At 38.7% G+C, this 24,605-nt stretch overlaps 1 protein-coding gene across 8 annotated transcripts in view; it reads left to right on the top strand.

The window, feature by feature from the left end:
- The window catches only part of nrxn2a (neurexin 2a), a 452,348-nt gene that overhangs the window by 54,514 nt on the left and 373,229 nt on the right, over window positions 1-24,605 (top strand). For all 8 annotated transcript variants that reach the window (XM_056262003.1, XM_056262002.1, XM_056262001.1 and 5 more), the window contains exon 2: window positions 1,770-3,022. In XM_056262003.1, coding sequence (XP_056117978.1) covers window positions 2,299-3,022 — 724 coding nt within the window. In that variant the 5' untranslated portion in view covers window positions 1,770-2,298. The remainder of the gene's footprint in view (window positions 1-1,769; window positions 3,023-24,605) is intronic.

Below are 24,605 nucleotides of genomic sequence, written 5' to 3'. Positions count from 1 at the left end.
AACGAACAGAGAGCATTCTTTAAGGCCAGGTTTCAAAAGGCAGAAAGGCTGTTATCACCTTCAAGGTCTTTTGAGAAGTCCTCTTGTGCACGATCACAGTAATTAATTAGAAGCAAATGAGAAATTAAGCTCGCATTTTGTGTGATCAAATTAATTTTTCTCTGCTTGCGGAGTGCATATTGCTTCAATATCATCTCTTCCGCCATGCAAGCACCTTTATTTATGGATGCTGATGAGGCCAGAGGAACAGAAATGACCCCAGAGTTCTGCTCGGCACCTTGCTGCACGGTGATCTGTTTTCCAGGGCCAAAATTACTGAACAGTTGCGCCACATTTGTGCAGGTTAATTCATTTTAAAAACCTTTGTCTTATTCGCTTCACTTTCAACTGGGTAAAGGATTTACTGAAATAGTGCTGCGGCTTGAGTATTTCAATGAAGTAATTGTCATTTATTTATATATATATATATACATAGCATAATTCTTTTTAAATATAATTTATTATAATCATTGTATGGTTCAATTAGAATTTTTTCCATTTATACTATATTCACAAACAATTGTGAAAAATTTGCCTCAAATAACATCAAACTATTCCATGGAAAGAAAGCATTAAACAAAATTATTAAAAGAGCTGTTTGTTTTATTTTGACCATGGCAGCAATAATTCATTCACTGAAATAGTGCTGAGCACTGGGTATTTTAATTAAGTCGTTCGTCATCCTATATAAATTAGACAATGATGGTGATGTTTGTTTATGATAATAATAACATTTTTTAAATGTTAAATTGTTTATAAATGTATACTACTGTATATTCACAAAACTTTAAACTTGCCTCAATTTACATTAATCTATTCCACAGAAAGCAACCATTAATCAAAATTATTAAAAAGAGCTGTTTGTGTTTTCACTTGACCATGACAGTAATAATTGATCAAATGATGATTACATGATGGAGATGAGCATTATTGGAAGAGACTCTGGATATATGACTGGTTATACTGTATGCAGTGGAATTCTTAATGTGTGCCATATATTGAAGTTGTCTGCTGCAGCCTCCACTGCCTAGCACTCAAAACTAATCCGCAAGTGCAGACGTTAATGTTGATTTGCTGTGACCATTGAGCAGTTATCACTGTTTTGCATATTCCCTTTAATGAATTCTGCACGCATACAGTCCACACAAATTATAAAAGGAGAATGATGTGATCATGCTGGTGCATACTCCTCATTAATAAACATACATTTACACTCCTCACCTGATGTCCATAGTACGTTCACATTCTGTCTTATCTGTCATCCTCTCTGTTTCAGGCTCCGTTGTCAGATGCAGTAACTACTATGCTCTGCCACTATTATGGGTGAAAGAGAGAGGTGTTGATTGACTGAGAGGGCTTTGGGGGGCTCAGAGCTGTTTAAAACACTAGCTGTGAGCTGGTTTGTGAATATTCATCTGTGAACCGATCAGCAAATTTGCAAAGCGAATGAGGAGATCTGTCAACTAGCCCAGTCTGTTACACTGCAAAGTGCATTAAAGATTGATTTCATTATGCTCAAAGATTCTCAGCTGAGGGAATCACACTGCCAGGTCTTGGTTTTGTGATCAAACTGGCTTCCTAATGGAAATTTACAATAAAAAGCCAGAAATTATTGTAATTTGATGCGAGTCATAGACAAAATTTAGGGGTGCATGCGAGTTTGTAATCAGTGGTCAGCGTTCATGTTTTGAACACAAATTAACATGTCTGTTTTTATTTTTAACTTTCAGAGACCTGGTCAAGGAAGATTTCTGATGGTGACATCTTGCCGGTGGAATGCAGACGCACATTTCTAAAAGGAGCTGAGGTTTTCTGGGGAAAATAAATCATGCATTTGACCTACTACCCACAAAACGCAAAATACAACCGCAGCAGTAATCCTACTTTCACCAGGGGGTGAGATACAAAAATCTGCCTTTTAACATGTCGAGTCAACTAGATTTTTAGGGCAGTTTTAGATTTCAAAGCACTAAGTACCGTGTGAGTTTTTTTTTTTTTTTTTTTTTTTACATGGGCTTTCAGAAGTGTTCCTCAATGGAGTTCCTCAGTGGAGAATCAAGATGGAGAATCAAGTGAAAAGAAATCCTTAAATACTAGGCTTTTTTTTTTTTTTTTAACTGGGACCTTACTATTTATGCAGTGCTATTTTGGAGAAGGCCAGATAAATTAATACGCTAGACTGGGAATAAATCTCTCCTCTGCAGTGGATTAAGAGAAACAGAACATTAGGAAAAAGAGGATTAGGAGCACGCTTGGAAGATGATGACGCGGAAGTGGAGGTGCGGCGCGAAGTTATCGCAAGCATCCGTTTGGCTGGGACTCGTGGTGGCTGTTGCAGTCACCACAGCACTAGAGTTTGACGGCCTGCCGGGCCAGTGGGTTCGCTATGGACCCTGGGAGGCGAGAGCCACTGGAGAGCTGAGCTTCACCATGAAGACAAACATCAGCAAAGCTATAGTGCTATACCTGGACGATGGCGGTAACTGTGACTTCCTGGAGCTCCTGATCAACGACGGCCGGCTGCAGTTGCGCTTCGCCATCCACTGTGGCGAGCCGGCCTCGTTGCACATGGAGACGCACGTCAACGACGAGCGCTGGCACCGTGTGCTGCTAACAAGGAATTACCGTGAGACCATGCTGGTGATGGATGGGGAGAGCAAAGTGGCGGAGGTGAAGTCAAAACGAAGGGAGATGATGGTGGCCAGCGACTTGTACGTGGGCGGGATCCCACCGGATGTGCGTCTCTCGGCCCTCACGTCCAGCACGGTCAAATATGAACCACCTTTCCGAGGCCTGATCGCCAACCTGAAGTTAGGCGAGACGACTCCTGCCCTTCTGGACAGTCAGGGGGTGAAGAACGATCTGGAATACCTGTGTACCAAACAAAACCCCTGCAGCAACGGAGGACGCTGCTCCATTCACGACAGCGAGGTGCTGTGCGATTGCTCCAATACCGGCTACAAAGGGAAATACTGCACTGAAGGTAAGCAAGATGATGTGCTCAAGGCCTTACATAACATGAAGATGTTCTTATCATGTCAAGGTAAAATGTTTGCTTTTAAGGAACTCAAGGGCTCAAGAGTTGGAAATTATGAACCATTATCTGATCCGGCCTGCCTGTTTTCTAATCGTTTGGTTGAGTGTTTGTCTTATGGTGTTCCTCTGCACTTAATCTACAGTTTGTCTGCAAAAATATTTGCAATATCTGAAAGTAGACCGGTGTAAGTGCATGAGAATGTTGAAACTTATGAAAAGGATACAATCATGTGTTTAAAGGAATAGCTTTGGAAATCAGTAAATTGGTTAAAAATGGCATCAGGGTGAATATTATTATTTAGAAAAATAAATACATTTCTTTCTTCGTTGGAACATAAAAGGAAACATTTTGAATAATGTTCTGGTCGCCCTTTTCTATGCAGTTACATTGAATAGGGTTATAAAGATTTCAAGCTTCAAAAAGGATGCAAAAGCAGCTTAAAAGTGGTCCATGTGAAGTCTTCTGAATTTATTTTGTGATCTAAACAGACTGAAATTAACCCTCTGGGGACCAAGAACGCACCCGTGCGTTTTGGCAGATTTTTTTTCACATAGCAGAAAAATAGACTTAACTTACTCCATCATTTCTGGTCATACAGAGTTATGAAACATATTTTAAAAAACTGTTAAATGTCTACTTTTTTATGTGTCCACCTACAATCGAAATAAAATATTGTGCTTTTGTAAAATAAAGAAAATAAACAGGGTGTGCGTTCTGCCTCTCCGTGTCCGTGAACTTTTTTTCTGGAGCACATCTCTAAACTTAAAAAAAACTCAGCTAATACTATTCACCCAGACATAAGCAATATATGTTTATGATCATTGAAGTTTGTACTTTTACATTATCTAATTTAAAACTAAAATAAATATTCCCTGTTTATGTAATCTATATAAAAAGAGAGATGTGTCAGCCATTCTCATTATCGTTCTTGCATCTCATTATTCCGGTAATGTGACACGCCCACGGAGAGCGCGCGCTATTCAAACGCTAATGATCTGAAGCAACACATTGAGACATGTAAAACGCCCATATAAACTCTGTAAACACACTTTATTTAGTCAGATTAATGTACTGTCGTCTTGCGCGCCTGTGAGGAATAATCCTGGGACATTTACCTACCTCAGAACAAGTGCTGGTTTATTTTCACTTCGAGGAGCGAGCTGAACTGTAAGTGTTTTATTCTTGTGCTTTGTTCTAATCGCGATATATAATAACGTTAGTGTCTGTAAACGCAAAAATAGCCTACTGTTTAAATTTGAATCATGTTTCTGTGTGTGTGTGTGTGTGTTTGACTAGTTTAGGATAGATTATAAAGTTTTAACTCTAAAATAGACATCAAATAAGCTTTTGTTAGCAGTTTCTGCTCATATGTTAAATATATAGTACGTTTTGTCAAAAATAAACTTATCAACTGTTATAGTGTTTGTTCCAGCTAGGGTATATCAAAATAATGAATCCTTAACTTTGAAATATGTATAATAAAAAATGTATTGGCATACTTTAAAAAATAATACTTTATAAGAGATTTATGGAAAAAGACAATTTTCTTTTCAAGATGTTTCCAACTCTAACTTTGAACCAATTCTATTGAATTGAGTAGTTCTGACAGTTGAGTAGGCCCATATAACCTATTTGAACAGGATTTGTTTCCAGGTATGACTAAAAATGTGCTTTTGACTTTCATTTATATTTTGATTATATATTTATATATGTATATATATATATATATATATATATATATATATATATATATATATATTAGGGGTGTAACGGTTCACAAAATTCACGGTTCGGTTCGATACGATACACTTGTGTCACGGTTCGGTACGATTCGGTACGTTTCCGATACAGCAAAAAGAAAGAAATGCCAGAGAAATTTCCTTGATTTAATCTTTTTAATTATATTTTTATTAAAACTAACATCATAAAGTATGATATTTTTTAACTTTGAGCAATGATGGAGCTATACTTGACTTTTCTTAGGAGCTTATAAAACAAAACAGCTCCTTGGACAAAATTAAATGTAATATTGTAGTAGTTATAAACAAAGGTTTATTTTAGTTCAGATTAACATTTGAGGGCAGCAATTGTATTCATAATGTCAAAATAAAACCGACGTGATGTTACTTGAAAGCATTATAGCCTACTATTCCTGCCAAACTTCCATGGTTACTAGGGGTGGAACGGTACACAGAAGTCACGGTTCGGTTCATACCTCGGTTCAGACATCACGGTTCGGTACGATTTCGGTACAATGGAGGGAAAAGCAAAACAAAAATGCAGAAGATATTGTATTTTTTAAATAAGTTTTTTTAATAAAGACATAGAACCAGTTTATTTGTAGTGCACTGACAATAGTTTTATATAATTAGTTTATTAATTAAATTAATAAAAAGACAAAAAGACCTTGCGATATGTTTGGTAATTGTACCTGAATTAATTTAAAATTATTTTGCTATATTTCAGATCAATATATTTGTTTTCCTTAATTTTAATTAACATTATTAATTGACAATGTAAAATTATTCTCTTCTGAATTATAAATAATTGATTTCTGTATAAAATAATATACCATTAAAAACACATTCGATTTTCTTTTTTTAATGAATGTAGAATGTGTAAGATTGGTGCTCCGAGGACAAGAAATGGAAACCAATGCAATATGACGAATGCCCAAAAGATGGGACCCACAGACCATTTTGAAATGGAGTTGGATAAATATGTTTTGCTTTTAAAACAGTGTGTGTGTGTGATTTTGGTTGGGTGACAGTTGTAGGTTACAGTTTGACAAGAGTTTACAGTGTGACAAAAGCACAGTGTTGTGTTTTATTGCGAGTGTACACAAATATAAGTAAACACTTTGCAGGTTTAATGATCTGAACAAAATGACGGAGTATGTTTTTTATGTTCCCACTATGTTCGATCGCGTCTCTCTCTCTCTCTCTCTCTCTCTCTCTCTCTCTCTCTCTCTCTCTCTCTCTCTCTCTCTCTCTCTCTCTCTCTCTCTCTCTCTCTCTCTCTCTCTCTCTCTCTCTCTCTCTCTCTCTCTCTCTCTCTCTCTCTCTCTCTCTCTCTCTCTCTCTCTCTCTCTCTCTCTCTCTAGCATTGCAATCTTGACATCGCTGCCTGTTCATTATGCGGTCACGGTCACACCAAACGCGAATAGAGCGTCAAATTCGCGTCTAGTTCGACGCTAGTCCACAGCGAATAGGACGCGCGTATAAAGCCAATGTTTGAAGTGAACGCGCGTTCAGAGCTAAGCCGATGGTACAGATTATGTGTCCCTAAAGAACCCGCGTATCTAACAGTAGTTCCGCATTACATTAATTAATTTGCACGCGAGTTTTATTTATTTTTATACCGTGTATTCTCCGTGTAAATTCGTGCACCGAACCGTGACCCCCGTACCGTTTCGGTTCGATACGAATACATGTACCGTTCCACCCCTAATGGTTACAGTTAGTAGTGTTACTACAGTAAACCCATGGTGAATGTTGCTGATCTGTGGACACTGGATAGTTCATTCATGGCACAATGTTTCTTCCTGGTTTCCACGTCAGCGCTGTTTGATCCGTTAATAACGGAGAAATGCGAATGTTTCTCACTAGATCTTGCAGCGATGTTATTACTTCAGTGGCGAATTCAAATGCTTTCTTTACTGGATTTGGCTGTGTAGTAACAGTGCTGATGATTAAGATCGGCTCGCGCTGTATTTGTCCAAACTGATAAACGGTCCTTCAACCACACAATAACGAGTGGTTTCGTTCCGCTTACATTACATTTGCCATTTGATGTTGGGCAATGTTGTGGTCACGCACATTATGAGCGCGCTTGCCACGCGTGACGCGCCTTCATTTGAAATAACGAAATTTTGGTCGGCAGGAAAAATGGTCCAACTTCAAAAATGCGTACCGAAAACCGAACCGAAAGCCTCGTACCGAACGGTTCTATACGAATACGTGTATCGTTACACCCCTAATATATATATATATAATGTCTATGTGTGTGTGTATATATGTATATATATATTTTCCTTGCATTCTTTCTTGTGACACACCTGAATGAAATGAATGCGTCTTTGTCTTCTCAGGTGAGAATCAGGGGGGTTGGGCCGTTCGCATATTGCCTTTCAAACAAAGAAATGTTTTTCACAATTTAAAGCAATCTATGGTGTTATGTGAATGATTAGAAAGGATGATTTTCAGATCATTTTGAAGCAAATACTCTAGGCCACAACTTCCATTAGTCAAAAGTCTTGTGGACACATATTTAGTATGTGTTTTGTGGCCTTATTTCAGAAACTTTAATTTTTAGTTTTATCAATAAAGATGCATAAACAATATTCTCTCAAAAATACAAACATGTACATACATGTTGCTTACATATTATGGTAGCCCTGTTTGTGCTAAATAGTGTAATTTCACCTGTGCCAGTAATATGTTTATAAGCAACTGAAAAAAGCACAAATGTCAGGGCATGTCAAAACATCTCAAGGACCCAAAAAACACCTTGGTCCCCAGAGGGTTAAGACTATATACTTTGATAATCTTCTTCTCCAGTGAACTGTTATCCACTGTGACTGTGTGACCTGATCAGTGAACCAGTGAGTTGAAGTTTAGGTCTGTTCCTCACACAGAACTATTGTATGAATTCAGAAGACTAGTAATGTAGCACGCAAGTCGGATGGACCACTTCTATGCTTTTATGGTGCTTTTTTTTGTTATTTTGGTGCTTGACAACCCCAGTCCAATTTCACATTTGTTATATTGACAAGAGTGCCCAGGATGTTCTTTAAAAAAAATCACCTTTTGCATTACACAGAAGAGAAAGTCATACAGCATTGGAATGACGAGGGTGAGTGTAAAAATATTTTTTAGATGAACCCTTCCTTTAAAGTCGTGATGAAATGAAAGTGGCGACAGACGACAGATCTTTTCTTCTGTAATATGACATACATTCGAGTGTAACAGAAACAAATTAGGGTGGGGCTTGGTTCTATGCATCGTTGTTGATTAGGGCTGTCACTTTGCGTTCTAAAATCGATTGCACAATCGATCGGACCAACCAACACAAGTATCGAAAACGAAAATAGGGAATCGATTTTAACGGCCTTCTCTCGGAGCGCGTCCAGCTCGTCACGGTCACGACACGCCCGCAGCGAACGCGGGTAATACAGCAACTGCAGGCTCTGACAAACGCATAACAGCATACCTCTGCATGTGTCTCTTTTTACAACAAAAATGTGAATTCTGCCAGTATTCAGACAGTCTCATGCATACAAATACAGATTCGGGCTACAATCGCTTATGTAGGCGAAATTTGTGTGACATTTAAATAATCGAAATAATAATTCTAATCGTCAACACAGCCATGTTGAAGCCTGCAGTAATGTTTTTCATTGATGTTATGGCAGTCCACTCTGCTTATTGTTTTTCGTGAATGTTACACTCCTGTTTGTCGTTGTGCGGGAAACTTCACGCCAATAAATCATCAGAAATATTGCTGACTTGTGCGCGTTTCAAGCGCACTCTTTACGTTCGTCCTAATGCCTGTTAGCTGTCCGTGGATTTGCCTATATTTGGCGAAAATGGAAACGTCTTTAGACATGGAAAATCGATTTTACAATCGCTTCAATGAACACTTATGTCTCAAATCGATCAGGATTTTTTCACAAAAGTGACAGCCCTATTGTTGATTTGATTGAGACATTGCAATCAAAATTGGTAGATGAATAATGTGAGCTTGCAGGGGCAGGTTTAAAGGTGAAGTATGTAGTTTGTGCGACACTAGCGGCACCTAGCGGAATTACAAATATAAAGCGTATTTTCAAACAACCTTGCAAATGCCCATTTCATGCGTCGCACCTTCCCCAACTCTTATGGGTTCTTGTGGAGGCATGTCTCAACAGGTAAAAGTAGGCTACTTTTTAATAAAAGGTCCAACATATTAGGAATACTTTTAGCTGTGTTGCTATGCGTCATGAGTAAGCAAGTAGGCTAGCACTCTGTCACTCTGTTCATTTTGTTAATGACAATGGGCTCTATGCACGGCAGTATTTCCGGTGAAGGTCAAGGATGCTCGATAACTTCCGCCGATCATAGAGTCCAATGCAATACCGAGAATTTATATTGAATTGTATACTCCATGGTTATACTAAAGAAGCGTTAGTCACAAAAACTGACAAAAGAGACACACCTCGTTGTGTTTATGCTTCTTTTTAAAATTATATTAAATAAACATAACTATATATAAAATTACATCTAAACGTATGAAAGTTTCGTTTCAAAGACGGGAGGACAGTAAATTTTGAAGACTCTGCCATAATCCCGTTTTCCTCGGTTTTCCTCCGCTTTAATCTCCCCAACCGGAAACTGACGAGCATCCTTGCGTCAAATGCGGAACTTATGCGTGCATATAGCCTATTGACGAAAAATGTTTGTCAACTAGCCTTTTACCCACTACTAAGACGAGATGACAATAAGGTTATTTAACGATAATAACTGTGACTATATCAGCATGCAATATTGTTGACGAAAAAAGACGAGACTAAAATGTTGTGGAAAAAATTAACTTTACCAAAATCACTCTTTTTTTTTTCTTTTTTTTTGTCAAGGAAAAATTAAGAGAAAATATTACAGACTGCTGTACAAAGCTCTCCTACAAGCTTTCATGTTTGCGGTTGCCAGATGTCAAGATTTAAAATCCCCAAATCAGAGCTTCTCTGTTAAAATGATACATTTTCTGCCCAGTGTTTTACGGAATCTTTGTAATCTGGCAACCTCTCTACACTGCGGAAGAGCCAATGATATAAAAATACAGACAAACAAGTTAGCCGGAGTTTAGTGATCTCCATTAACCCCTTCGCACGTACGATCACACCGGTGTGATCAGTCTTGGCTGGTCCCTGGAGCGTACGATCACACCGGTGTGATCAGTCTTGGCTGGTCCCTGGAGCATACGATCACACCAGTGTGATTAGAACGGTCAGTGCATCACGTGATCAACTGCCAAACTCAAACGTGCTTTCGCGCGTTGGCTGGCGCTGAGCCAGAGACAGACGCGCTCAGATTTCTCAGTCATATATCACAACTATTCAGTGTTTTCAACCACATAATGTTTATTTTAGGTTTCAGACAAAATTATTTTGATTTTGTAAAATACACAATGATGTCTATGGAAGCGGCAATAATAATCCTTTCCATTATAATAAGACGACACGTTTTATTCATATCAGATACATATTGTGTAAGGAGCTTTACATTTTACCATATTCTTCTCCCAGTTCATCGACCACTTACTTTCATGTATTTCGTGAGAAGTTGAGGAATTGACGTGTTGTAAACTAAAATGGCGCCGCCCATCGCACATACAGCTCAACTAACGCGATCGTTATAAAGGTGTTTAAACAAGACACATCCACTTGCACATATTTGACAATCGGAATATCAGTGTTTCATGTTATAGCTAATACATTTGTGAATATTTTTAATAAAAAAGGAAAAATTACATAAAAGAAGATCATCATTCATTCAGCGCTGTTTTGTGGTTGCGCTGTGTCACGTGACAAGCAATGGCGTGTCACCATGGAAACATTAAAGTGACAGGTTCTAAATAACGGTCGCCTAGAAAAACTCACGCTGGGGGATCAGTTAGAATATTTTAAACTTACGTGTGAAAGGGATAAGATATTCTGCTTAAAGGTCCCATATTGTCAAAAATGAAATTTCCTGACTTTTTTCATGTTAACAGAGGTCTAGGGGCTATGTAACTACCATATAAGTTTCAAAACAGTCAATCCACAGACAAATGCACACAGCCTGCAACTAGCTGTGCCTTTTCACGAGCCGTTGTGACTTCCGTAAAAATGTGATGTCAGAACTACTCAGTCACCACCCCAAGCACTGCCCACCATCCCTCACTCCTTTTGCCCAACCCCAGAAAACATCGTTGCTGAGCAACAACAACACGGAAACATGTCGAGAAATGTCGATGGATTTGATGGCCGAGTGCGGGCGCGGGTGGTAAGGTACTCGTGTGTGTGTGTGCGGGTTGCGGGAGAATAAAACGATTCGCGGAATCGTGGGACTCCCGCAAAATAGAAATATCTAAAAATAAAACCTCTAAAAACAAATAAATTGTTATTCATATGTTGCACAAAAGCAACAACTAAAACTAAATAAAAATGATTTACAGGCCAGAACGAGTTTCTATTTATAACATGTTTGCAGCGTTGAGCAATGTAGCCAATCACAGACATACTGTATGTTGATTTCTTGAACGCAATGGCCAATGAGATGCATTTAAGATCGAATCCACTCACCGCTCAAAACTCTGCATGCTGGCAAATCCTCTGATTATAACAAACGAAGTGTTGACATTATGAAATATTTATTGTGCAGTCAGCTTCATTGATAATAAGAGAGTTTTGGGAGATCGCGATGAACTGAGATGTCAGCTTTTTAGGAATTATTAAGGGAGCTCACTTTGCACTATTTCTTTCATGCCAAACCATGCACGCAGTAGCCAATGCTTGCTTTTTAAAAGTGGTTTGTGAATGTTTTAATAACAAATAATTTATCACCATCATTATAGGTGTTTTATTTACCTTACTTGTGAGCGTCACCAAGCCACAGCAGGCTACAGCATACATGACCCTAGTCACTTGTGGTTGGCCTGGCCGTGCGTCACTCAGAAAACAACAGGCCAAACATAAGAGAGGCTCATAAATATTAATTAGACAGGCCAAAATCGATCTGTTTTTGGTACTTATTGGTACTTATACCGCAAATATATAGTCTTAAGGATATCAAAACCTAAAATAAAACTCCAGAAAGGTGTACAATATGGGACCTTTAAATGAAAGTGTCATTCAGCCAGTCTGTGTTCTATAAACATGCCTCTTGCTCTGTTGACTGCGACTAAATCTGTGATCAAACATTCTCGGTGTTGAACTGTAATAAATCCAAACATGGATCTCGACTATATTGTTTGCGATTGTGGTTGTTTAATAAATGCACTTACTAAATGTCTCTGTGTGACAATACAATTTTTTTTTTTTGCTGTTGTTTTAAGAGAAAAAACATTATTGGAATTATTTTAATTTGAGAAGTTTCTTATTTGACCTGTTTTCATAATGTAGACAGTTTATATGAGTGTGTTTATATGATAAATAGCCTATAATAAATCAGTAGGCCTACACTAGATGCGGTAAAATAAACCATGCGTATGAGTTTGTGCTTCTAGGTGAAAGTGGAATAATTCAGATGAAATGTAAAAATAAATTATTTTTATTTTTTATTAAATTTATTCTCAAATTAAAAGAATGATTGCGATTTGATGATTTTGAGCGAAATAATCATTATCCGTTCAGCTATTATGCAGCATGACGAAAATGCTTTCATTGACTAAAACTAGACTAAAATGCCCAGACATTTGGTCAACTAAAATTTGACTAAACAAAAACAGGACAAGGTTAAATATGAATAGACAAAATATGATGATGACTAAAAAGTATATTTCACACAGGAATAAGACCAAATTAAAAAGTAGCTGACAAAATTAACACTAACGCAAACATCTTGCTTATAATAAACCTATTCAGCGCATCTGCATCGGGCACATTTTTTGAAGTGACGTGCCACAACAGTTTATGGCTATCTACGCTGGACACATCAAAGTAAACATTTTAAATTTGTCTGTCTGAATGAGTGCATGATGATACTGTATGGTGTTGAAGCGTCCACAGTAGTGTGTTGCATTACAATGCCTTATACGCTTTGATGTGTCCATGACCGGTTTAATTATTTCATATCTAAATGCAGCGAATTTTGTCTTACACTTCTGTCACTGAAGCTGAATGTCTTTTCCCATGTAACGCATCTTCCATGGTCCCACTCTGGCTAAACACCCTCTGGCTCCGCCTGCTACAGTAGCCACGCCCCAAACTCTTGCTATAGGTTGAGCTGGAAAGAGATTGATGGGTCTGAGCGAACCACTCTCAATGTTTTGATGGTTCCTTGGAGGCTCAATGTTTACACTTTTTGTGGGAGATAAACCCATGAATGGCATACTAATAGTAGTCAATGAACAATAAACTGGCTTAAGAGAATGTATTTTAACATACAATCTTACATACTTCACCTTTAAGCAGACTAAATGATTTAAGTCTGGTATTCATTATGAAATTTTGATTTGATATTTACTTGGTCAAAAAAGAAAAAGAGAAAGAAATAATATCTATAACATGCATTTAGAAAATAGATTTGAGCAGGGTGCATTTTCATTTCATGCTAACTTTAATGAACCACTGAAGCACTTTTACAGTGGTGTGTTTCAGATGGTCTGGTATTACAGCACATTAGCCTTTTAAAGTGCTTTGAGAATTTGTATCTAATGAGATATCTCTGGATGTAGATCATTAGATCAGGTTCAGAGGAATAACATGTTTACAGCTGTTTAGAGATGCGGTTTATTTTAACAGTAAATAAAGGATTGATATGCTAAAAAAAGCATGTGACAGATTAGGGCAGCACATTATTTGTACCCTGAAATCAGCTTCATTGAAATCAAATGTTTCTTTTAGACTTTTTATTGATGTAAATGTAGCTAAACAAAATGGGGAGTGGCGGACTAGTTATAATAAATGGATACAGAGAATTCAGAAGTATAAAGGAAAATCATGATACCTAGTTACCTACCAAAGTAATAATCCACAAAATCATGTCTGCATTATCACCATGAGACATCTTTAATTTTACATCAGTATTATTATGCGATACCCAATACAAAGCACCAGTAAGTCATATCCGAGGCTTTCAGTTTGATATATTTCGCTACAAAATGATCATGCCTATCTCCATAGCCCTGTAGCAGAAGACAATATGTTTGAAGTTGTAATTCCAGCAGTGTACGATCCGTATACATATGTAGCATTATTCCCGTACTAATTTGATGAAAACATGGACATGTGTTGGAGCATGGGAGAGCAATTTGCCATAGAAACTGTTCTAGGTGACATATGTGGACTAATTAGGGCCACTCAGCAATGTCTCAGCCCTTTGGAGAAGCCACAGTCTGTCATATGGCGGTACGGTGTTAAACCTGAGGCCAAATCTGCATGACTTCATACAGAAATATATTTGGCCCGTTTCTCCTTCTAATTGAACAGGCAGCGAGGACAGAGACAGTGGCAGCTCATGCTTGGCTTTTCACTTAATGCAGTCTCAGGTTACCCACTGTGGAGTCGGCAGGGAGCAGCGCTTTGCTCTGTACCGAGAGAAGCAAGTCCAGCAAGTATGCTTCAAATTAAGAGGAAATTTTCTGACGCTTCAAAAGAAGAGAGATATGTAGGACGGAGAGACGTTAAGAACAGAAAAATAAATCATTCTCAAAGTTGATAGAGCAAATTGGATTTGACACTGGTAAAGGACAATATTAAAGGGAACAATTGGTTTTCATACGCCTTAAATCCTTGCTTTTACTCCAGGGATTATCCATCGGAAGACTGACTTATCAAACGCAGAGGGGTATTTGAATATTTAAAGAAATGCATAGATAATCAAGAGTCGCAGTGTAATTATTATTTCGAGTTAAGTATTGATATAACAAATCCTCTGAAGAATTAGCAGAGACTCATCAAACGGTGGCGGTTAATTACACGCATGTCTTTTCATATTTAACAATATTCCCAGACTGTGAGTGGGAAGTGGTCTCCATCGCCATGCCCTTGTCAAACCTCCCAGGTGAAATTTTGCAGGCTTTCACCCTCAAAGCTAAGAGGGCCGTCAGTATCAATTAAGGCTGCCCTCGCCACAATGGAAATCTAGGCCAAAGCGATATATCAGCAGTGTGTGCATCTTTTTTTTTCTTCTTGCATCTGCATCGGGCATGCTAATAAGGTCTCAAACCAATATATGAGCAGTGTATAAACTGCAGTGCTGGGTCAGATGCTGTGTTATACCCACCGTTTATGTGCCGTATATATGCACAGCATAAACAAAGCCCTGCTGAGAGCTCTTAAAATCAATACTGTTACCATTTTAAAAGGCACATAAGCAGAATTGCACACAGGCATAAGTGTTCCTCATTAACGGGATGCTTTCACATGCCTGCAGATGACAAAAACAGGCTTTTACTTTTGTTTGTACATTTTCTTAGGGCTGTAAGAGATTCTGCTGTATCGTTTATACTGTGGTATATCCTCATTGTGGTTTGAAGAATTTGACACCAAGCACAGCAAGCAAAAATAATATATTCGGCAAACTGGCGCAGATGGGTGCTTCCAGTGTATACAGTTTCTTGCTTGCTTGCTTTCTTTCTTTCTTGCTTTCTTTTACTTACTTGCTTACTGTCAGTATATCAAGGTACAGTTATTGTTTTTTATTAAAAATCGCCACCCATTGTATAAGAAATTTTCAATGGTGAAATATGACTGGAAAAATCACAAAAAGCCACAAAATGCAAAACAATGTAGTAATAAAAATAGACCTAAGTGAACAACAGCCTTTAAAATACATATAACAATGAGGCAATAATAATCAATTCAAATAAAGTATCAAAAGCAAGTAAATATTTGGCTTTACCGAACAGCACTGTTTAAATGCATAAATGTAATATACTATAACATCATGTATTATAACAAAAGCATACAGAGGGCGCCAATGGCCTGTGATTGTTGTTACACTTTACAGAATGATAAAATCCTTGTTTAATATTGGCCAAACATTTAATTCAAAATTCCACTTAATCTTTCATATTTAGCCACTTCTTTATGACAGAAACAGCCACTGTCATTACTTGAACAAGAACATGTGGAAAATAAAACATGCAAACTCAGGGTGAGGGTTTAAACTTTTATTTTGAAATCGCGATGAACAATTCGTATTTATAGAAACATATTGATGTATTCTCCTGTGTTGGCGTATATTTATAAATGATGATTACGTTACAAATCTGGTGAACGTTATAAGCAACCCAAACTCTCAGCACATGCAGGGATGGAGTTTATTAACCGAGCTGCTGAAAAGCATATATAACCATGCCATACACGTTATGTAAATGACAACCGTGCAGCAGCGCATATATTTATTAAATTGAATTGCAGTGTTTGTGATTTCACAATCGTACTATGCTTTATTGTGATTTTTTTTTTTTTTTAAATGGTCTTAATGTTTTGTACAGCCTTAGAAAATGGTCTAAAAATGCGTTTCCGTTCATGGATTTTCGTCTGTGGAATGCACCACTTCCTGTATTTTGCTGATGTCTTGACGAACAATGCTACTTATGAATGTAACTTCAGTTCTACTTTCTGAATATTAATTATCAAAAGCAGTAAAAGAGACAAACTCCTCTCTGACATGCTGATATCTCGAGACAGGTTTTCACCTGGTCACCCCTAATATACAGTATGTTATCATGATATAAAATTAATCATACCGTCATATAAGGTTTTGGTCATATAAGGTTTTGGTCATACCGCCCACCCATGAAGTCTAATGATTATTGCTATAAAAGCAAGAGTAAAGCGCTGAATAGGTCTAGTTTGCATCAGACAAAAACCTTTTCATGTAGTGTTGGACTCCATCCTTTCTGTGGTCTTTTTACTCTGTGTGAGACTCAATTCGCAGAGGCTTTCCTTTAAGTGTACAGGGAACAAGCTTTCACTGTGAAAACAAGGCCATCCGCTCCCCAGGATTAAATAATGTAGACTGAGAGTCTGTCTTATTTATCAACACAAATTAGTCTGGGTTGCCCTCAACATCGGGCTTTGTGTGCCAAGGATGCAAGCATGTCTGTATTTTCCTTTCAGACAGGCATCTGCTGCCATTGTGCAGTTTTGTGTTTCTTTTGTGGCCAAAACGCAAGCGAGTGAGGTTAGCTACATTCATCCGGCTTGGGGCTTGTGTGTTTTTGCCAGTAGCTGGTTGTGCAGTAATCAGCACCATAGTTTACTGTGCTTGGCAGAGGGCACAAGGAGCCAAATAATGGTTTACACACTAAGGCAACAATTCAGCAAGTAATTAGAACAGGACATGGAGTCTTTTCAGCTGCCTTGTTAGTTTTGCTTGGTGGCCATTTGCAATGCAACTCAGTCCCGGTCTTTTGAAACCTCATAATAACTTCCTGTGCTGGAACAGGCTGACATTTTGATGTTTTTTTATTTATTTTTTTAATTTTATTTATAATCTTCCCAGTCCGTGAGTTGTTAACATGAATCAGGGGTAAATAATGACAAAATGTGTATTATGTGAAATACTATTATGTACTATAAATGCTATTTAAAAAAAAAAATATGAATAGATTAACTATGGTCAAAATAGAATGAATGACTTTGTTTACAGTGGTGTTAGTGTTGGATGCATTAGAATACAGGACGTTCAAATATCAGTTCCATATATTTATATATATACAGTATATATATATTTATATATATCTGTTTTTAGTGTCAGGTGGACCAATCTGTGCAGGAGGATAAGAATTCATATAAAACTCAATTTTCCAACTCGGTGTCCCTCACGATTCACCCACTTATTTTCTTTCATGCAATGGACACTCAGTGATCAGTAGGTCCATATGATCTGTCAACACGCCTCCTGATTTTTGCGGCAAGGTCAAAATGAATGCTAGCTCTCTCTTCTCTGAGGGGAAAGGATGTGTGTTAGATATTGCTTGCATTTGCTTTCTTTGTTTAATAAAAGGAGCTTGTTGGAGCTTGTCAGATTTGCTTTTAGACCCAGGAAAGACACCCCAAATCACATCCCTGTGCACTCAAGTGCATTTGCTGGTGTGCCTGTGTGGCTTTGCATGTTCAAAATTCTTATAGTGGAAAATAAAACCAGACTGCAGAGACAAAGATGTATTGCTGGAATGCAGGGTTTTCATGGTTTTCATCCACAAAATGTCAGTACAGGTTTACTTAATTCCCTTACTACTTAAAATTCTAAAGGTAATTCTCATAAAACTACTTCATATTTTGCATTAATTAAAAAAAAAAAAAAAAAAGTATGTGATTTCTATCGTATAGATCAAATGGTGTAAAAGATCAAAACTTAATATATTGTCCAACCCCTGTGTGTGTGTGTGTGTGTGTTTGTGTATGCTTACAGATTTCACTTTATTTGTCAATTTTGTTTTAAATTGTTTTAAATTTTCTTGCCTTGTTTTCACCTTCCCTTTATATTTTAGGGGTTATGCTACGTTTAAAAAATGCCCTAAATCTATACATTTTCTTGTAGACTTGTCCCAGGCTTTCATTCTTAAAATTTGTTTAAAAGTTAGTGTACTTGTTTACCAAGTATAAAACAGTGTCAGTGAGGAGTATGCTCAAGACGTGATGTGTGAAGAAAATGAACAAATAAAGGTAAATATATATTTTTTTGTATTTTTTTAATATGCAAAAGTGTGAAAATATTATCTGTCTGTATTTACAATATATACAATTATTTTGAGGAGCAAGTTAAAATTTGAACTACTGACTGTGCCAACTGAACCCTGATGGACTAGAACAGAGATGGAAGTGAGGCACAGTAAAATAATAGTTTAAGAATAATGCTTTTTACTAAAGATTGCATTAACAATTGTGAGACAAGTGCTCACAGAGATGGTGTTTTTAAAGCAACCAGGGGACTCGGCTACACGGGTTGGGAAAATCATTCCAGCATTGAGGTACAGTGAAAGTGAGAGATCAGTGTAGTGATTTTCAGCCTCTGCATTCTTTAATGACTGATTAAAAATCATAACTTTCACACTTACAAGTTTGTAGGATGATCAAACAGACTTGTTACAACAGGGAAAAAAAAAGACAACCGACAACAGCAAAATGAGCTGTCAATAAGACACTGGTGAGAAGCCATTCTACAGTTGAGAATCTGTTCTGTTAAGTGGGTGACACCTACAGCTCAGGAAAAAATTAAGAGACCACTGCAAAATTATCAGTTGTTCTGGTTTTACTATTTATAGGTATGTGTTTGGGTAAAATTAACATTTTTGTTTTATTCTATAAACTACTGACAACATTTCTCCCAAATTCCAAATAAAAATATTGTCATTTAGAGAATTCATTTCCAGAAAATGACAACTGGTCAAAATAACAAAAACTATGCAGTGTTGTCAGACCTTGAATAATGGAAAGAAAATATAGTTCATATTAAATTTTAAACACAATACTAATGTTTTAACTTAGGAAGAGTTGTGACCATCCATCTTCCTCTTGATCACATTCCAGAGGTTTTCAATGGGGTTCAGGTCTGGAGATTGGGCTGGCCATGACAGGGTCTGATTGACCTGGCTGTGTGGCATGGAGAATTGTCCTGCTGGAAAAACCAATCCTCAGAGTTGGGGAACATTGTCAGAGCAGAAGGAAGCAAGTGTTCTTCCAGGACAAGCTTGTACGCGGCTTAATTCATGAGTCCTTCACAAAGACAAATCTCCCCGATTCCAGCCTTGCTGAAGCACCCCCAGATCATCACCGATCCTCCACCAAATTTCACAGTGGGTGCGAGACACTGGCTTGTAGGCCTCTCCTGGTCGCCGTCTAAACATTAGACGACCAGGTGTTGGACAAAGCTGAAAATTGGACTCATCAGAGAAGATGACTTTACTACTTTACAGTCCAATCCTTATGGTCTTTTGCAAACCTCAGCCTGGCTCTTCTTTGCTTCTCATTGATGAAGGGCTTTTTTCTAGCTTTGCACGACTTCAGCCCTGCCCCTAGGAGCCTGTTTCGAACCGTCCTCGCCGTGCACTTAACCCCAGCTGCCGTTTGCCATTCTTTTTGTAGGTCACTTGATGTCATCCTACGGTTGTTGAGTGACATTCGAATGAGTTGGCGGTCATCCCGGTCAATGGAGAGTCGTTTTCGCCCTCTGCCGATCTGTAGCTTTGTTGTCCCCAATGTCTGTTGCTTGACCTTGTTCTTATGAACCGCCGTCTTTGAAATTTTAAGGACGCAACCCGACGCTCACTGTATGTACAGTAAATGCCCTCTGCCAGTAAAGCCAGAATTGAACCCTTCTTTTTCTCACTCTTTTCCTTTTCCTCACTTCTCCTTTCCTTTCCAACTCTTTTGGCATGGTCAATAGTTATTTTTTGATTCCAATTACTTTTGAGGTACTAGCACTGTTTTTGCCATCCAGCTGGTCCTATTGCAAGAGGATAGTGATGACCACAGCAGTGGTTTTTATACTTTTCCTCATTGTTACAATCCGTTTCAAGTCTAGGGGCAGAAAAGGAAGGTAACAAAAATTGCAAGGAGAGAGTGAAAGAACTCCCGTCTCCAGGTCCCAGGACAAGCACAAATTTCACCGACACCAGTTTAAAGTAAAAAGTTTTCACACGTTTTATTTTACATAACAAGAGGGATATTAGGGCTGCACGATTATGACAAAAATCATAATTGTCGATTATTCCCTTGAAATTGTAATTGCGATTATTAATTACGATTATCATAATTTACATTGACTGATGTTTTAAATAGCTGTGGGGGGGTGGGGGGGGGGGGGGGGGGGGGGGGGGGGGACTGCTAGTGTTGCGGAGCAGGCGTGTTACGGATACGTGGTGTAATTTTTTTTTCAATCAAAAAGCACGTCTAATTAATTGAAATCATGTATTATGAATCATTAAACTTATACATTTTTTTTTTTTTTTATATATATGAAAAAAAAATTCACACTAATTCGGTGTTGTGTTTTTCTGGTAATAAAATGAAGACATAAAACACAAATTGTATCATTTATCATCAATTTTAATCATGTGAAATTAAATAAACTTTTTGTCAAATAACTTGCTGCACAATGAGCTTTACTGTTAAAATTAAAACATGGATTATTCCTTAATTTCAGTTTTGATAATTTATTTGGATTAGTGTTAGTGTATTATTACATTGATATCTAAATTCTAATGTACAACAGTAATATATTTCTGTCAAGTTAAACCAAACTTTTATTTTGACGGGTTGCCGTGAAGACCTTTTGAGTTTCTGTGTGTTTATGCCATGATGATAGTTTTTCTCAAATGAAGCGGTGAAATGATCACGAAGTGACTTTCAGAGTGGATCTAGAGCCTGGAGAGGAAGTTCATGCATTTGTGTCTTCATATAGGCCAAAAAACAGCGCAAGCGTCACACGTGCTTCAGTGTGTGTGTGTGTGTGTGTGTGGTAAATGAAACTGCGCGTCGGCGGCACCATTCATTCAGAACCAAGGGGGTAATCCATCGACCGGAAGTTGAAGCCGGCCGGGTGCCGCCATGTTGTAGCAGAACTTCACTTGCGTTAGCATTTCCATTGACTCCCATTCATTTTGGCGTCACTTTGACAGCGAATAACTTTACATCTGAGGCGTTTAAAGATTCCATTTGTCCATTATTTATTTCTAAAGAAACACGACAATGTATAAAGGGCTCCATTACCTTCTATGTTACATTATGGCCCCGTAGAAACAGATTTAGTAAAATTAGGCTAACGATTGCGTCATAACCACTCGACTCTCTGTCGCGCTGTACAGAAATTACCGTACAGACAGGAGGAGAAGCTCGCAGGCAATCGGGGGGACGTCCCGTCAAGGGAGAAGCCCATAGATAATGAGTCCATAAAAGCAACGGAATACTTACTCCTGCTCACTCACGCCAAAGAACTCTTTGCTCAAGTTCCCCATCTCTGCAAGATTAACGTTGGCAATTTTCACGCACCGCTACTAGAAGATTAACGTCTGTCAGACAGGTTGCTCACGTCATCAAGCTTAGTTTGAGTCGGTTTGAGCCTGCGCGTCAGGAACGGAAGTGCTCAAAAATCGCTAAAAATGGGCTTCAACTGTCTCAACTGAGTTCCAATGAGATGGCTCTGTCCACTTCTTATACTGTCTATGTTCAGAACATGCAGGATTCGTATTTAAATATTCTTTGTGTTTTAATATTCACACGCACTAGTCTACATCGCGATTTGATTTCAAGTGTACTGAACTGCTTTCTATTTTTTCCTTAAATTTACAAATTCCGTGAAATTCCGCGTTATACACTAAATTCCTTTTTTATGACTGGATTTCGGGCCGCCCCGGCCCCCCCAAAACAATGGTAGGTAGGGGAAACACTGGCTTCAGTTACCTCGATCTGTTTTTGGGAACCTGCCGGGTACGGAGAAGCACAAAACAACGATTTTGTGATGGGTGTCTGTGTTGCAGTTCTCGCATCACTTGGTGCTTTTTTTTTACGCTGACACACTCATATTGCACTCTGTGGTTGAATTTTAAATGGTTGAATAAATTTGTGGTGTTGCTTGATGGAGCAGAAACAGTTGTTCGACACAACTTACACAGTAAAACACGCTGCTCGACGTCATCTCTAGTGAATCCGAAATAATTCCAGACCACTGATGTAGCTTTTCTTTTTGGTTCAAATGGTGGATTCTGAGCAACACTTTGCACGTTATCGGAATCAGATGTTTCTTTATCAGCAGACATTTTCATGAAATAAACATTACACGAGATACAGACGTGACAGTGGACAGTCAGATCGTTGATAAGGACACGCTTACAGACTATTATTAAAAGTGTTGATTTGCCTGTCTGTCACAACGTGACATGATCTAAACACGCCTCTTAAGCACGCAGATTTAGTTTTTTTTAGGAATCGCGGCTTTGGACGATTACGTAATCGTGGCATCCATAATCGTGATCGCGATTAGAAATTCGATTAATTGTGCAGCCCTAGGATATATATAAAAAGGTAGATCTTCAGGAGAGGTAAAGGCCAAAACAACAAACAAAAGGTATTCTTTCTAAATGTTTTTTAGAAATAACTTGCCTAACTTCAAAAAGAAAAAGAAACCAAAAGACAAACACTTCTCTTACTTCCTCTCTATATAAACACAGGAGAAAACTGAATCTCAAACAAAATGGCATCCACCTCCCTACAAATTATCCCAATAATAAATCAAACAGCATTTTAACTTAGAAGAAAACTCAAGTCACAGAGAAGTTAGCACACAGCAAAGCTTCTTTTCATTCACGAAACACTATGGGCTCTATCTTGCACCCGGCGCAAATGACTTTGTACACTGACGCATGTATCATTCCTGTTTTGCACCCGCGCAAAGCGGACTTTTCCCTCCACAGACGCACGTCGGTTAACTAAGAAATACACTTGCGCTCCCTGGGGCAGTTCAGCGCAAAGAGGAGGCGTGTTCCGGCGCAAACTTTCCCTCATGCTATTTTGCTGTTCTATAAAACAATTGCGCCACTGACCAGAAAAAACCTAGTCTAAAGTCAGTGGTGCGTTGCGCGTTGTTCATAATGCTATTTTAAGCGCGCATGCTTGGCCATAATGTAGCGGGTGCACAACGCGCATACACTTTGATTCTCTCATCAACACAGATGCGCAGCAGTTTTTATTTTTGCAAATCATACATTATAACAAGGAAAAATATAAACACATGAGGGAAATCATTGTGGTGTCCATGAAGATGTAAAAAATTAAGTTTTTTTCCTCCCACGCCTGTTTAACCGACGCTGATTTGGGTGGGTTTCTCCCATACCCATACAATGTCACTTCTCTGTCTTTCACGGTCCTGACAAGAACGTCGGTCTCCTCGGCTGTGAACCGCTCCTGGCGCGCGCCTGGTAAATCCGCCGTTATAATAGCAATCCGCCATGCAACATGCGCACCTGCTCTTAAAGGGAATGTGAGATGACGCTCTGATTGGTTTATTTCACGTTACGCCCAAACCACACCTATGAATAATGAAGCTACTTCAGACCAACCCCTTTTAAATTTGCGCCAGGGGCATTTATCCCGCCGGGAAAATAGCAACAGCGCCGGGATCCGCCCACAAAGTTACTTGCGCTTTGCGCTTTGACACTTGCGTTTCAGATCGTTAAAATAGGGCCCTATAACTGACACCACAAACACTATTAATTCAACAAGTGCTGGGACCAGAAGATGAGAGTCTCTCAGAGGAAAGCCTCAGGGGGCGCGTTTGTTCCCGGCGCCCCCCGCAGCGTTGGTCTGGTTTCACACTCAACTTGATTCTATCGAAACCTGGTGCGTTTGCGTGCATATTACGTCATCGCAAACGTGCACGGCGCATGATAGAAAACAGAATGGTACTGGGACTGCATTTATATAGCGCTTTCACAGACCCAATGGCCACCAAAGCGCTTTACATTTGCCTCACATTCACCCATTCACACACTCATTCATACACCGACGGGCGACGGCAGCCATGCAAGGCGCCATCCAGCTCGTCGGGAGCAGCCGGGGTTAGGTGTCTTGCTCAAGGACACCTCGACACTTGGCCAGGTGGAACCGAGGATTGAACCACCAACCTTCCGGTTTGTAGACAACCCACATGAACCACTGAGCCACTGCCGCCCCAGTGGCAGAACGCAGAACGCGGGTCAATATTGTGTTTTTTATTAATTCGCTGCTATTATGCGCAGTTGAGTGAACAATACAGGTTTACTGTGCGTGTGTCACATAAGGTGGCCCTCTGTCTCCTCAAATGAGTCCGTTTGCAAGCAGCAGAGGATTTCCAAATTTGGT

Source organism: Rhinichthys klamathensis, unplaced genomic scaffold (genome assembly GCF_029890125.1).
Source record: "Rhinichthys klamathensis goyatoka isolate OS25496 unplaced genomic scaffold, OSU_Roscu_1.1 h1tg000191l_1, whole genome shotgun sequence".
NCBI classification, from domain to species: domain Eukaryota; kingdom Metazoa; phylum Chordata; class Actinopteri; order Cypriniformes; family Leuciscidae; genus Rhinichthys; species Rhinichthys klamathensis.
This window is presented reverse-complemented; position numbering and strand designations above follow the sequence as displayed.